The sequence below is a fragment of the Rhincodon typus genome, chromosome 8 (genome assembly GCF_021869965.1).
Source record: "Rhincodon typus isolate 14 chromosome 8, sRhiTyp1.1, whole genome shotgun sequence".
Taxonomy (NCBI): domain Eukaryota; kingdom Metazoa; phylum Chordata; class Chondrichthyes; order Orectolobiformes; family Rhincodontidae; genus Rhincodon; species Rhincodon typus.
Window position 1 is genome coordinate 76,000,659 of NC_063339.1, and position 15,260 is coordinate 76,015,918.

The window sequence follows — 15,260 nt, forward strand, 5'->3', positions numbered from 1 at the left end:
AACAGGGGTCTCCACTGCCAGACAGCACAGTCAGACATCTCACTGCAGTATTTAACCTTTGATAGACATTGTTTGTGATGTATGAAAGTTATCACATTGGTCATCAGACGCTATCGTGTTGGGATCCAGAGATGTGCTGATGGAGGTGACCACCCATTCCTCATTGGAAAGTATGGCCTCCATGCTCGGTGTAAAAGTTGCTATTTAATAGGCTTTGCAGCGCATCAAGAATTTGGTTGTTTACACTCATCAGCCTTCTTCTGGACCATTAGCCTTCTTCATACCCTGGAGGGTGAGGAAAGGATAAAGCTGACACCAACTAGCCCATAGTTCTGTGCATTTGTGCCTGGTTTTTCTCCACTTACAGATCCCCCCGTCAACTTTTGGGACGTCTAGTACTCAGTGGGTAGCCTAACTGCCTCAGAGCCAGATGCTCTGGGTTCATGTCCCATCCCATGTTGACCTAGGAAGGAGCATTTGTAATAAGATGAAACAGGTTGAATATCAATCTGCAGATCCTTCCAACATACATAAATGAATGGCAGTAAGAATGGGAGAGAGATTCCTGGTCAGCTTTGTGATTGAAAGAAATAAGAACTAAGAGCAGGAGTTCAGCCCCTCAAGCCTGCCCGCTATTTGATAGGATCATGGCTAATCTCAGCTCAGCCTCAACTCTACTTTCCTGACCACTCTCCATAACCCTTCAACCTGTTGCTAACTAAAAATCTATCTCCTCCTCATGTTGCAGCATCCACTGCACCCTGGCGTAGTGAATTCCACAAATTCATGACTTTTTGAGAAGTAATTTCTCCTCATCATTAAGCTTCAAGAATGCTGAATTATATGCTCTTCCTCTTTCTCACATCCTTCCTATCGTGGTGAATTATATCTAATCGTACAATATCATACTTTAAACTCACTCTTTACTGGGACCTTCATCTTTCTTCCCATGCTTGCTATTTTTTACTGGCCATTTCCTGGTTCATCCTACCCTTTTATTGTATTTGACTCTTCTTGATATTGTGCATGCTGTGCTTATTCTCAGTTACAGTTAATGAAAATTTGGTTCTGGAGCACAATATTGATTGGTATGAACCACAAGAATAAGACATTGGGGTAAATGTCAACTTTGCCACCTTGACAGTAGCGTGATGTTTGTAGAACCTATTCTGTTGATTCCAAAACCGATAGGAATGGGACAGATTCTACAATGACACATTTAGTCAGCTACCCAGGCAATGAAGCTGGGAATTATTTCCTACTGTTTTCAGATGTTATTAATCATTTACACTGTGGCAAATACTTTATTCCTCAGATGCGGTTAGAGCAGGAACAACGAATGCGGCGTGCTGAGGAGGAGCTTGATTATCTTGCACCATTCCTTGCCCGACTCGGACAGCCCAGAAGAATTACAAAGAAAGTAGCCATGACACTCAGGAACGACTGCTTAACCGACATGAAGCAGAGGCTCATCGATAAAGCCAATATCATCCAAAGCCGGTTTGAGAAGGTATTGAACATTCTTCTACACAGTGCATGTTCACCCTCAACAACGATGATCCCACCCAAAATTCACTTGATGAGCAGAGTGTTCCATCAAGCTATTCCACAGAGTGATGAGTTGCAGGTCTGGAACTGCTTGTCCCCACACAGGGAACACTGATTTTGAACATGTGAGTCCAATAGCTTTCAATTGCTGCATGGAAGCTGTCTCAAGTGACTCCAAGTAGCATTCCCTGAACATTATTTTGCCGGTGGTCAGAAATTAATAGGAAATACCGTTGAACTTCTAACTAAGTAACATGTTATGGTGATATGTAAAAGGACAGAAAAATGTGTGAAAAGAATAGTGTTTTTTTTATTTTTCTAAACTCCAATGGTAAAGGCCTAATCTGCTCACTCTTTCCTAATCATTCCTCCTGCCTAGGAATCAGTAGAATGGGCCAAATCTGAACTGCTTCTAATGCAATTATATCCCTTTTTAATAAGATCAAAACTGTACATGGTAGTCCAGATGCAGATTCACCAAGGCCCTGTACAGCTGCTTCCCTACTTTTATACTCAATTACCCTTGCAATTAACATAAACATATCATTTGCCTTCAAAACACACATGGGAGTGCATACCAACTTTTTTTGATTCATCTGCCAGGACACCCATATCCCTCTGTGTCAAAGAGTTCCACAATCTCTTTCCATTTAAATAATATTCTATTCTCCATGTCCAAATGGACATGTTCACATTTCTCCATGTTATTATCTGTCTGCTTTATTTTGCCCACTCACTTAAATAAGTCCCTTTGTGTACTGTCCATATCCTCTTGACAACTTGTTTTCCTTCCAGTTGTGTTCAAGACTGTAAAACCATTATATCAGCACTGTCAGGATTTCTTCTTTGTTTAAATTTGTTTTTCTTTCCTCTTAATCCATGCACAATTCTGCAGCCAAAAAGGATAACTTTTCTATTCACTATTTAGGGATTTAGCCAAGCTCTACTTTGTCACCACCTCTTTAAGTCCTCCACTGTTGCCAGGTTATCAGACTGTTCATCCAACATCCAGTCTGTTCACAACTTCACCTCTGACATGAGCTTCATACCACCAACATTTAAGCGCTATCACTCAGACTGATACTTTCACCTTTGACTTTGGCCTTGCCTCAGCAATTCTGCTGCGGAAACTCACTCATGCCCTTGAAAACGAGTAAGTCAAAATAGCTCCTTAACAGTTTCATGTTCTTTCTTTTTAGGAGGCCATGGAGCTGCAGAGTAAACAACAATGGTACCAGCAGAACCAGATATTCATGACGAAGGAAGATGAACAGGCTTACTTGGCGTACTGCTCGGAGGCTATGTTCCGCATCCACATCCTTGAAATGCGTCTCAACAAGTAAGGATTTCACTTAATTTTGGAAACTTTAAATGCTTATTTTCTTATTCATCTCCTGATAATGTTAACTTGCTGGGTTCAATTGCATGACGAGAATGGCTTTTCAGCCTCCAATGAGGATTAGCAGGTTAGTTGGACATAGAATCCAGGCCCAATCCTACCAACTGGCAATTAATATAAACCTCTGATTTGCGCCTATTTTATTGGTGCTTTACCATTATCCAGGCTAAAATCAGCTAACTTTGTACACATCAGGAATGGACCTAATTGTCTAAAAATCAACACTGGACAGTGCACATAATAACAGAACCACAAGGAAGTCTGGACTTTATTTTTGAAGAATTACTAAGCTGGTCAGAGTGAGTACATAGCCTACGAATCTTGTAGTTTGATGTGTGACAACTTGCTACAGGCAATTTAAGCAGTTTTAAATATAGATATCGGCTGCGTAGTTAAAAGTCCTGCTTCAGAGCATGTCAGTCACATCACATTTCAAAGATTTCCCTATTCTTCCTACCAAAATATACAGCCTCATATTTAACGGTGTTGAATTTCATTTGCCAATTTGCAAGTTTAATGTGATCCCATAATTTATTTCAGTTCTATTCAGTTTTAACTATCCCTCTCAATTTGATGTTATCATAGATTTATAAATTTGTGTGGTTTGATTGTCCAAATTGTGAATGTAAATTGTGAATAGCAATTGTCCCATGTCATCCTTGTAGAATACTGTAGAGTCATAGAGACATACAGCATGGAAACAGACCCTTTGGTCCAACTTGTCCGTGCCAACAAGATATCCTAAATTAATCTAGCCTCATTTTCCAGCATTTGGCCCATATCCCTCTAAACCCTTCTGATTCATGTACCCATCCAGATGCCTTTTAAATGTTGTAATTGTACCAGCCTCCACTACTTCCTCAGAGAGTGCATTCCATATATGCACCACACTCTGCATGAAAACGTTTTCCCTTAGGTCTCTTTTAAATCTTTCACCTCTCACATTAAACCTAAGCCATCTAGTTTTGGACTCCCCTACCCTGGGGAAAAGACCTTGACTATTCATCCTATCTATGCCCCTCAAATTTATATAATCATAAGGTCAGCCTTCAGCCTGCGACACTCCAGGGAAAACAGCCCCAGCATATTCCATGTGATCTAACATTCTTAACCAGTCCACATGTGGAACCTTGCCTTACTGAAGTCTGTATAGATCATGTCCACTGCTCTGCCCTCATCAGTCGTCTTCGTTACTTCTTCACAAAACTCAATCGTTAGTGAGACTTGATTTCCCACATACAAAGCCATGTTGACTTTCCTTAATCAGTCAACAAAAACCACAAGAACTGCATATGCTGTAAATCAGATTCAAAAGAAGAATTATGAGTTCTGAGGATGGGTCACTCAAGCAAAAACATTAACTCTGATTTCTCTCCACAGATGCTGCCAGACCTGCTGAGTTTTTCCAGCAATTTCTGTTTTTATCCCTAATCAGTCCTTGCATTTCCAAATACGTATAAATCCTGTTCTTCATAATCCCCTCCAACAACTTGCCCACGACTGATGTCAGGGTCATTGGTCTATAGTTCTCTGGATTTTCCTTACCACCTTTCTTGACTAATGGCACCATGTCAGCCAAACTCAGTCTTTCTGCACCTCATCTATGGCTATCAATGATACAAATATCTCAGCAAGGGGCCCAGAAATCACTTCCCTAGCTTCCCACAAAGTTATAGGGTTCACCCGAACAGGTCCTGGGGAATTTATCCACTTTTATGCGTTTTAAGACATCCAGCATCTCCCACCCTGTAATATTGACACTTTTCAAGATATCGCAATTTATTTCCCCAAGTTCTCTAGCTTCCATATCCTTCTTCACAGTAAACACGGATGCAAAATACTCATTTAGTATCTCACCCATCTCCTGTGGTTCCACACAAAGATCAGCAAGGCCACTTATAAGGGGCCCTATTCTCTCCCTAGTTACTCTTTTTTACCCTTAAACATATTTGTAGAATCCCTTTGAATTCTCCTTAATCTCATTTGCTAAAGTTATCTTATGTCATCTTTTTGCCTTCATGATTTCCATCTTAAATATACTCCTACTGTCTTTATACTCTTCTAGGGATTCATTCAATCTTTTCTGTCTACACCTGACATATGCTTCCTTCTTTTCCTTGACCAGAGCCTCAATTTCTCCAGTCATCCAGCATTCCTTCCACCCTTCACCCTAACAGGAACATACTGTCTCTGGACTCTCATTATCTTAATTATCATTATCTCACTTTCTACCTGCAAATATCCACTCCCAATCAACTTTTGAAAGTACTTGCCTAATACCATCAAAATTAGCTTTCCTCCAATTTAGAATGTTAACTTTTAGATCAGATCTATCCTTTTCAATCACTATTTTAAAACTAATAGAATTATGACCACTGGCTGCAAAGTGCTCCCCCACTAATACCTCAGTCCCTTGCCCTGCCCTTTTTTTAAACCAAGAAAACCAAGTTTTCCTCCTTCTCTAGTAGGTACCGAGTAAGATAATTTTCTTGTACACACTTAAATTCCTCTCCATCCAACCCTTTAACACTAAGTCCGTTTGGAAAGTTGAAATCCCCTGCCATTACCATCCGTTAATTCTTACAGATACTCATCTGCTTACAAATTTGCTTCTCAGTATTGGGGCGGAGGTGGGGGGGGGGCGGGGTCTATGGTACAATGCCTACAAGGTGATCATCCCTTTCTTATTTCTCAGTTCCACCCAAACAATTTCATTGGACGTACTCCGCAGAATATCCTAAGTACACGACTAACACTGAATGAAATATGCCACTCTCTCTCCTCTCTTGCCTCCCTTTCTATCCTTCCTACAGCATCTATACCCTGAAACATTATGCATCCAATCATGTTCATTTCTGAGCCACGTCTCTGTAATAGATATGATATCCCACTCCCATGTTCCCAACTATGCCCTGAGTTCATTTGCCTTATCTTTCAGGCCTCTTGCATTGAAATAAATGCATTTTAATTTATGGGTCCTACCTCGTTCTCTGCTTTACTCCTGCCTGCCTTGACTGTTTGACTTGCTCCTTTTCCCAACTGCACCAGCCTCACACCGATTCCCCTTCTCACAATCTCTCTGGGTCCCACTCCCCTTACTAGTTTAAATCCTCCCAAGTAGCTCTAGAAAATCTCCCGCCAGCATATTGGTCCTCTTCCAATTCACTTGTGACCCATCCTTCTTATACAGGTCACTTCTACCCCAGAAGAGATTTCAATGATCCAAAAATGTGTATCCTTCTCCCCTGCACCAGCACCTCTGCCACACACTCATCTACTTTATCCTCTTCTTCTTATTCTCACTAGCACATGGTACTGGGAATAATCCAGTTATTACTACCCACTAGGACATACTTTTAGACCTACTATATTCTGTCCTCAGAACTGTGTCCTTTTGTCTTCCTGTCATTTATTCCACTGTGTACAACGATGTCCTGCTGGCCAGTCTCCCCGTTCAGGATCTTCTACTCCCTCTCCGAGACATCTTTGACCCTGACACCAGGGAGGCAACACCATTCTGTTGCCTTGTTGTCAACTGCAGAAACATCTGTCTGTGCTTCTGCCTAGAGAGACCCCTATCACAATCAATTGCTTGGAACTGGATGTACGTCTTCTTACAGTAGAGCCAGTCTCAGTACCAGAAAGTGTGCTGTCCTACATTCCCCTGAGAATCCATCACCCCCTACATTTTCAAAAACAGCATACTTGTTTGAGATGGGGATAGCCACAGGAGATTCCTGCACTATCTGCCTACCTTTCCTAGAGGTAACCACCTACCCAACTGTATCAGCAATTTTCTCTACCTTCTGAAACTGCCATCCATCATACCCCCGGCTCCTGTAAATTCTTCATTGCCTCTAAATGCTCAAACCTATCCAATGTGATCCAACAGGATTCACAACCAGACACTTCCTGCAGACACAATTATCGGTAATATTGAAATTCTCCCTAATCTCCCACATCCAACTACTAGAGGCCATCTTTGCACCTTAACAAACTACAGACCCAGAAAATAGCAGTCTTAATGCTCTATGATAACTTGATATATTTTACAAATGTTAAATCAAGAGATAGATCTCAATAAAACATATAAACAAAAAGCACCCTACTCACTATTGTAGATTTACAGAAAAAAAAGAGTAAGGTTAGATTAAAAAAAAACACTGAGCTAATCCCTTGATGTGAGCAGTTCTTGATAGTGGAGGTCTCTAAGGTTAGCTGCTTATTGTTTTTTTTTTGAGACCAACTCCGATGTCCAGAGATGCTTGTAAGTACAGATAGTCAGTTATGAAATTTCACTGTCTGGTCAGTTGGCTGTGCAGGTTCACTGCTCCTTTTTTTCACTTACCACGTGGTACCTTCTCTCTTTCCCCCAGTTTTAAAGTACCGTTATTTTGATGTTTTCCCCCCAAAGTTCCAAAACAATGCAACAACTTATAAAACAGTAATTACTGCTTCAAGAAATCAAGGAAATCAGCTCCAACACTGGAAAGAAAACCTCAAAAAAAAAGGAGCAGCTCTTACAGCCCCTGTTTTCTCCCATCCTCCCTCTTGGATTACCACTTGCTATCTTCTGCCACTCAGGATAATTAACCTGGACCTCCACTCTGCTTTATGTCTTGAAACCAGATAACAATCCATTCTGTCACTTGTCCCCTGATTTCACATTCATTGACCTTATTCATTAGTTTATTGTGGGACACCCTCTCAAAAGGCTTTAACTCCAGGTAAATTACATTTACTGCTTCCCTCTATCTACTCTCTGTTGCTGCTTTTGTAACTACACCTGTTACCTCCTTGGAGGATTACAATAAGGCTGGTTAAGCAAGACTTTCCCTTTTGAAGTCTATGCTGATGACTCATAAGTTAATTTCTCATTTTGAAATGTGCTAGTATTTTCTCTTTCAGTAAGAATTGCATCATTTTTTTCTACCACTGATGTTAAGTGGACTTTGGAATTATCTGGACCTACGCTGTCCCCCTTCTTAAATACAGGATTCACATTAGTTAAATGAGACTTGATACATCTCCTTTTTCCAAAGCTTAAAAACTTATCCCAATCAGTAAGACAGTTTTCAAGACTCATCTCAATATAATACTTTGAGTGTTTGAAAGCTCGTCATGATCTGATGATCAAATGCCCATCTGGCAAAGCAAACATTGTTCTCTGTTGCAGTTGCTCGACAGCTCGTCCTGTTTATGGTTGGTCTCTCAATAGCACTGCATAATCGTCGTTGTCAAAGCGTTCTTCCTCACTGTCTTTGTGCTTAGTTATGCCTTACATTTGCTTGAGGCACAGAAGCTGGCTTTGTACTGTAACACCATGATCAGTAATGACTTTGTACAATCTGGACTGGTTGCATATTCTAGAAAGTTGGATAGCAGCAAAGCTGTTTGTATTCCTAACTTACTCCTAGACAAGTGCACAATTTTTGTTAGTACTCTAGCTACTTGCTCTTTGTATGCAGCTCATTCTCTACTATCTTTGACGAACGACGCATACAGAATAGTTAGACAATTGTTTTCTCAGCAACGTTTTTTGTACTTGCCTTACAAACATAATTTGAGCTGGACATGATAATCTTTCTCCATTAGTGTCATACATAAGTATAGCAATGCAATGTGAAAATCTTGCTGTATTGTTCAACACAATGAATACTGATTTGACAAAACATCCCAAATGCTCTGCTTGACCAATTGAGCATTGATGGTAAAGTGACAGTGTGATATGGGTCACTTCTCATTTAGCAGACATGTCCTGAAATAGTTAACTGTTAGCGATGCAGTTTTACCTCCAATAGAATATTTTACTCAATGTGGCAATATTTGTGTTATCCCTTGTAACCAATGTTCCCTCCAAGTTGGTTCCTTAGTTCCACCCACTCAAAATGGTGTAAGCAATCCATGGATGTCTTGTGTGGAAGTTGCTGCTGTACACAGACCTCACAGTATAACATCATACCCTGGGCATGAACAACATGATATTGAAGAATCCAAACAACTTTTATTATGTGCTCCAAGAAGAATGCCAAGCTTAGTGAACCAAGGCAAGGTGGCTTACGTGACCTTAATAGCCTCAGGTTACATGCTATGATACATTCAGCATGTGTCAAAAGGTAGACAGACATACTGAAAAGACATTTCCATTTCCCTTAAAATTCCCCCTTCAAACCTCCTCTTTGACTAAGCTTTTAATCATCTATGCTAATTTTTTTTTTAGAAATGTCTTGGTATAAAATTTTGTTTAAGGTCACTTGAGAAGTACCTTGACATTTGGCTATATTAAAACCATGACAAAAGCAAGTTGTTATTGTAACGTTTCCATGTCTTACACCAATCTGCTTTAATGATAGATCAAGTTAGTGTTAACTTGTGGGAAATTGTGAACGGTTTAGTGCTGTGGACCTACAGGAAACTGATGTACGTTGGGTCCTTATCGATTTTAATACTTGCCTTTAGCTCTTAGTTTTGACTAATCAGAAATGAGAATTCATGAGAAATGTTAATTCATTAGTGATTTAAGAATTAGATATTATCTAATCAACCGTTCATAATTTAAGAATTAAACCCATATCGTCAATTGGTTTCCTTCTACCTTCAAGTACTGAGGTTAATATTCCGAACCTTGACTTGTTCACAGGCACAAAGAGACAGCGCCAATAAAGTATCTTGACCTGGAAGAAAAGATTCGCAAGGACCCACGCTTGGCAAAGAAATTAAAGAACTGCTAAACACAGTTAACTGTCTCAATGAAAATGAGTACTTGATGTGCAGTAACACACTTTCTATTTTGTAATCCCACATTCAAAATCTTTAAAAAAGAAAGTTTCACATGAATACTTTAACTGTATTTATATTTTAGTCACATGCATTGGCTTTTTTTTTGTAATAAAGGTTTGTATATAATTAGGCTGTGTATTGTTCACATGAAGGACGCAAACTGTTGAGGTGGTATTCTGGTTCACTCATGCTCTTCAGGAAATGAAATCAGCAATCCTTAATTTGTCTACTCTACAGGAGTTAAACCCACAGCAATGTGATTGACTCTTAACTGCCCTGTGAAGTAGCAAATAAAGCAAAAATACACTTCAGATAAGCTTAGGCAATAAACAAAGCAACTTGAAAAGTACGGCTTGGAGTGAGTTAGTTGTCCAAGTCCATAGCCATAATTCATCTGTACCACACCATTTAAAAGATAAGCTGAGACCAGATCCAATAGTGCTTTAAAGTTTGAGGCAAGTAAGTGATATAAGTTGTTGATAATATTTATGAAAATTGGTTTATCCATCATATACCAGACAGATTGTCAGTTTGGACCTATGAGGCCAAATTGTCTGTTTCAATGCTGAATATAGAATCATATGCCATAAGTGTAAAACTTACTAACTCCCCTGCATAACAGTTCACAATTTTATCTTGGACTGAAATCGACATGGAGGTTGTTAACTTCTGTCTACGACATCCATCAAGTTTTGTGAAACAGCAACTCACGACAATTCAGCTAGTTAGCTGGATGATGGTTCAACCGAAGCATCTCTATAACGAAAAAATACTGCAGAGAAGGCAATCGCACACCAAACAGAACAACATAACACCAATGTTATTTTACCTAGGGAATAGACTTTGATGATTTGCCTAGTAAGTAATAGGATCTTGATCTATTGATATACTGCTAACGGGCCAATTCCACCATTCCCTTTGAGGAACTTTATTTAGCAAATGTACACCTTAAAGCGATTCATTATCATTTCAAAGATCAGCACATTCAAAATCCTGATGCAAAAGTTGTTTTGATTGGTTTAAAGATATTCTCCATTCCTCTAGTTCCTTCTGGATCAAATCAGTCTCTTGTACAATTTTAACACTGTCCTCCTTGGTGTTCTCCAAGTTCAGCCTCATCTCCTATTCACAGGGATAAAGGAAATAGTGTAAATGACACATGAATGATCAACAAGTCGAAAAAATACACGAAAACCATGAGGAAAATCTATTTCACCTTGAGGCTAGTGGAATTCTGGAATGCATTGCCTGAGAGGGTAGTTGAAGCAGGTAACTGCACAACCTTTAAAATGCTATTTACAGTTTAATGAGAACAGAGTATGTGCATCAGCAAGCTCTTAATCTCAGTCCTCGTTGACAAGTTCAATTTTTAAGTGTGATCACAGTAGGTTAGTCATCTTCTGGCAAGATGAATATTCAACAGCCCCTCCTTCTGATGCCTAGCATTTATTGCTTGTCTCTCACAATCCCTAAAAAGGTGGTGAGATGCTGCTTTCTTGAACTGATGGCAGTCCATGTATTGTAGGTAAACCAAAATGCCATTAGGGAGGAAATTCTAGGATTTTGACCCAGCGACAGTGAAGGAGCGGCAGCATATTTTCAAGTCAGAATGGTGAGTGGCTTGGAGGGGAACTTACAGGTGGTGCCTATTTGTGAGGTTCTGATTCACTCATGTCCTTTAGGGAAAGAAACCTGTTCTTAGCTGGTCTGGTGACTTCAAACCCACAGAAACTGGTCGCCTTTTAATTATCCTCCAACAAGGTCCAGACAGCCAGTTATGATAAACAAATTACAATACATATAAATAGACAGCTATCAACTTAGGTCCTGGATCTAGACATGACAAATGCATTCCCAGCCAAGCAAAGTATTTCTCATCAACATTCCATAACTTGGAACTTGTGCCAAGATTGAGACAGTTGTTCTGGGGAATAGTCAAGAAACAGCCTAACAAATTCTCCAAAAAAATACCCCCAAACCCGCAACCTCTACTATTGGCAATGACAAAGGAAGCATGGACTTGGCAGACATCACCACCCGAACATCACTCACTATCCTGACTTGGAAATGGATCACCATTCCTTACTTGTTGCCGGGTCAAGTTACCAGAACTCTCTGGCTTGATCATACTAACTGCACTATGCCGTACACTGACTCAAGGTGTCAGCTCCCCATTTTAAAGGGCAGTCAGGAAGAAAAAAAAAAGTTTGTGGACACTTTTGCCCATTTTTGATTCAATCACAAAGTAAACTGGCAGAATCTTTTAAGTACACATGAACAACACCACGATGATTCCACTAATTCTTACTATTTTCTCAAACCTCTTGTCAACAGACCTCAAATATCAGTTTCCATAAAGTACTGTTGCACAGGGCTGAGAGGTTCTTCCTTCAACGATTTCGGATAATGCGGAAACTTAAATTCCAACATTCTATAGACCACAAAAATAAGCCATATTTCAGAAATAAAACTAGTCCCAATGATGGCATACACTTCAATGACAAACTTATCTGGTGATTGGCAACCTAAGATCTGGATTCAGGAATAGAAAAATTTCAAACCCCAACTGATTTGAGCACTGATGTTAGGCAAAAGGTTGATCAGACCATCACATCAGACATCTAGCATTAATGACCTCTGTTGAATCTGATTAAATCTTTGATCCACAGCTGTGTCTCCTCTTCAAATAATATGTACTGCAGAGTGAGTCAATTCACATCATTGGTAACAGACATGAAGGACCTAGTCCCATGCAGCATGAATGCCTTGGATGAAGATAAATGTCTTCATTCAGAAATTAGGAATAATGTGATAATTCTGATCAATAGTAGTTACGAGTTAGAAACACATATTGCTATTCTATACTATGGTTACAAAAAGGGTAGTCGTCACCTTGGTAAATAATAATTTCTACATGGGTATTATTTCTTTGTGCACCCTCATCAACTGACATTTAGTAACTAAGTGCTGCCTCCCTCAGGTCATCAGATTTCATCACTTTGTGCAACCTTTAAAATGAACTCATTAGTTCAAGTTTCCTGCAATACTTGCTTAAATACATTTCCATTGGAATTTTCTTTTATATATTATATATATGATACACACACATTATTTCTATCTTGTTCCCAGTTTGTGTTGCTCGTGCAGGATTCTTACAAATTCATGAAAGAAATGTTAAAGATTGTCTTTTCATTGGAAAACATTGCAACAAAAAACATTACACTACTTAGAAGATTCTTACCTGGAGCCTCCCCTTCTTTTCTTCAGCATATTTTCCCCATGTTTCTAGTTCTGTCTGGAGATTCTCCGCATGTACCTGAAGCAGATGAGTTATTGAGCAGTCATTCCACTTTGTAACTCTGTAGTACAACTTACAATATAAAAAGGGTATGAAGAGTGAAATTTCTTTTGGTTAGTGTTTTGAAGTCTCGAGCAGCAATAGGGAAGAAAAAGATATTTGTTTGTGATGGAAAAAAAACATATCACGAAATGATCTAATTTTGGAGCAGAAATTTTCAAAACTGTTGCTTTTCTTTGTATTGTATATGCTTAATAACTTGTACATAATTTCCAACTGAAATAGAAATGTGAACTTTGATTCAGATGTACAGCTCTCAAAAAAATGACCAAAACTAGTTAAATTCACGGCAGGAATTGGGACTTAATTAGAATAGATTGCTGTTTTTAAACTGAAATACAATCTGGCCATAAAGTCTATGTGGCATCTGTTCTGTCAGTTATAATTTATAGACTTACTTGCAAGTATTTTCTGATTCTCCCCCCTCCGCCGCCAAATCCCTTCCTGGGATGCAGTCCCACAGTAAGCAAATTGTCCTCGAACCAGATCCAAATGGACAGAAAGCACTGGTGACCTCCAACTGCGAAGCAGATCAAATTCTACCCCCAGCAGACTCATTTCCAAATTTCGCTGTCCACAAACAAAAAGAACCAAACGCAAAAGAAAAATCCACCTTACCATTGCATCCCTTCGGTATGCATTCTTTTGATCATGTTCTTCAATTATTCTATTGGCTGAAACTGAAAAAAAAAACAAAAACACAAGCAAAAGATGAGAACAGACATTAGAGGTATATCCTAAATTAGACCCTAAAATCAGAGACCTCTTTGTAAAACAGAGGATTTAACTATTTACATGTTCCAGTTCAAGGAAAGAGTAAGTGGCTGTCTCACTCTAGACGCAAACAAGATTGTGACAACCTCTATTTATTGTGTGTTGATAGACTTTTTGTTAATTCCATTCTGTCAGAATGGTGCATACCCTAAAAAGATACACTGTGCTCGTGAGTCAACAAACCAAGCAAGCTCAGTGAGAATTCAATGGCTACAATCAGAATTAGAAAGCAGCCTTTAGATTTCAGACAGACAGACTACAACAGTTTCAGCGATATTCCAGCGTAAAAGATAAACAAAATAAATTTTCAACAGTTTGAACTATGACCCACCTCCAAAGAACTGACCCTGTTAACCTAAACTGTAATTTTACACTACTAGATAACCAAGCAATTGTTTCATTGAACAGTAAAATTTCTAGCAAAATCAAAAAGTTACAAAAACAAAACCATAGATTTCTGATACTCCTATGTTTCATGCTGAACAACAATACATGTTTATACAATAACTTTAACAGAAACAAATATCACGAGGATTTTCTTTATTCATTCCTGGGACATATGGGGTCAGCATTTGTCACCCATTACAAACTGTCTTTCAATTGAGTGGTTTGTTAGGATATTTCAGAAGACATTAAGGGTCAACCACATTGCAGAAGGTCAGGATTCACATGTTTGCCAGACCAGGCAAAGATAGCAGATTTCTTTCCCTAATGGATACTGGTGAACCAGGAGAGTTTGCTATACAATTCACAATAGTAATGGTGACCATAAAACAGAGGTTGGCAGAGACTGTTCTCATAATATTGAGAATGTCTGGCATAAGAATCCTATTATATTGCGAAAACCAATTCATGTAAAATGCAAGCTGCCATGTATAACCTAAGCATCAACCAAAATATGACTCGAGATTGCAATTAAAAACAAAGTGCAGTAAAGACTCAGCATGTCCAGTAGAATTTGTACAGAGAGGGAGAGAAATGGAATTAAAGTTTTGATTCCATTATGAGTATTCTTTGGAACCAACAGCCAATTTATCCATACACTCATTTCTGCAGGATTTGTATGAACTTTTTGAATAAATGAAAAAAAAATGCAGCCCTTACAGTGGTACCTAAAGACCTGGCCAGACTTACCAGGATCAATCAGGTTATTCTCCAATATAGTTGTGCAGTTCTGAAGCCTCTTGCTTAGTGTTTCCTTCTCAGATTGCAAGCTCCTAGTCCTAATCATTAACTCATCTGTTTGGTCCTATTAACAAAATGTGGGATAATAGCTGAAATAGTACAGGTAATAAGAGCCATGGCACATTGGATTTTATAAAAAAAATAAAAAGAACTTAACCAAACTATTCACAACAGTATAGCAGGTGCTAGTTTTTTTATTAACCAAACTATTCACAA

At 39.0% G+C, this 15,260-nt stretch overlaps 2 protein-coding genes across 6 annotated transcripts in view; one reads left to right on the forward strand and one right to left on the reverse strand.

The window, feature by feature from the left end:
- ccdc135 (coiled-coil domain containing 135) overlaps positions 1 to 9,697 on the forward strand; it is a 63,348-nt gene extending 53,651 nt beyond the window's left edge. For all 3 annotated transcript variants that reach the window (XM_048599590.1, XM_048599591.1, XM_048599592.1), the window contains 3 exons: positions 1,316 to 1,510; positions 2,748 to 2,887; positions 9,588 to 9,697. In XM_048599590.1, the coding sequence (XP_048455547.1) occupies positions 1,316 to 1,510; positions 2,748 to 2,887; positions 9,588 to 9,678 (426 nt within the window). In that variant the 3' untranslated portion in view covers positions 9,679 to 9,697. The remainder of the gene's footprint in view (positions 1 to 1,315; positions 1,511 to 2,747; positions 2,888 to 9,587) is intronic.
- Positions 9,698 to 10,639: 942 nt separating this feature from the next.
- The window catches only part of LOC109926853 (kinetochore localized astrin (SPAG5) binding protein), a 17,230-nt gene continuing 12,609 nt past the window's right edge, over positions 10,640 to 15,260 (reverse strand). For all 3 annotated transcript variants that reach the window (XM_020526717.2, XM_048599594.1, XM_020526727.2), the window contains exons 6-9: positions 14,994 to 15,108; positions 13,704 to 13,765; positions 12,969 to 13,043; positions 10,640 to 10,849 (exon numbers count right to left, since the gene is read on the reverse strand). In XM_020526717.2, the coding sequence (XP_020382306.1) occupies positions 10,697 to 10,849; positions 12,969 to 13,043; positions 13,704 to 13,765; positions 14,994 to 15,108 (405 nt within the window). In that variant the 3' untranslated portion in view covers positions 10,640 to 10,696. The remainder of the gene's footprint in view (positions 10,850 to 12,968; positions 13,044 to 13,703; positions 13,766 to 14,993; positions 15,109 to 15,260) is intronic.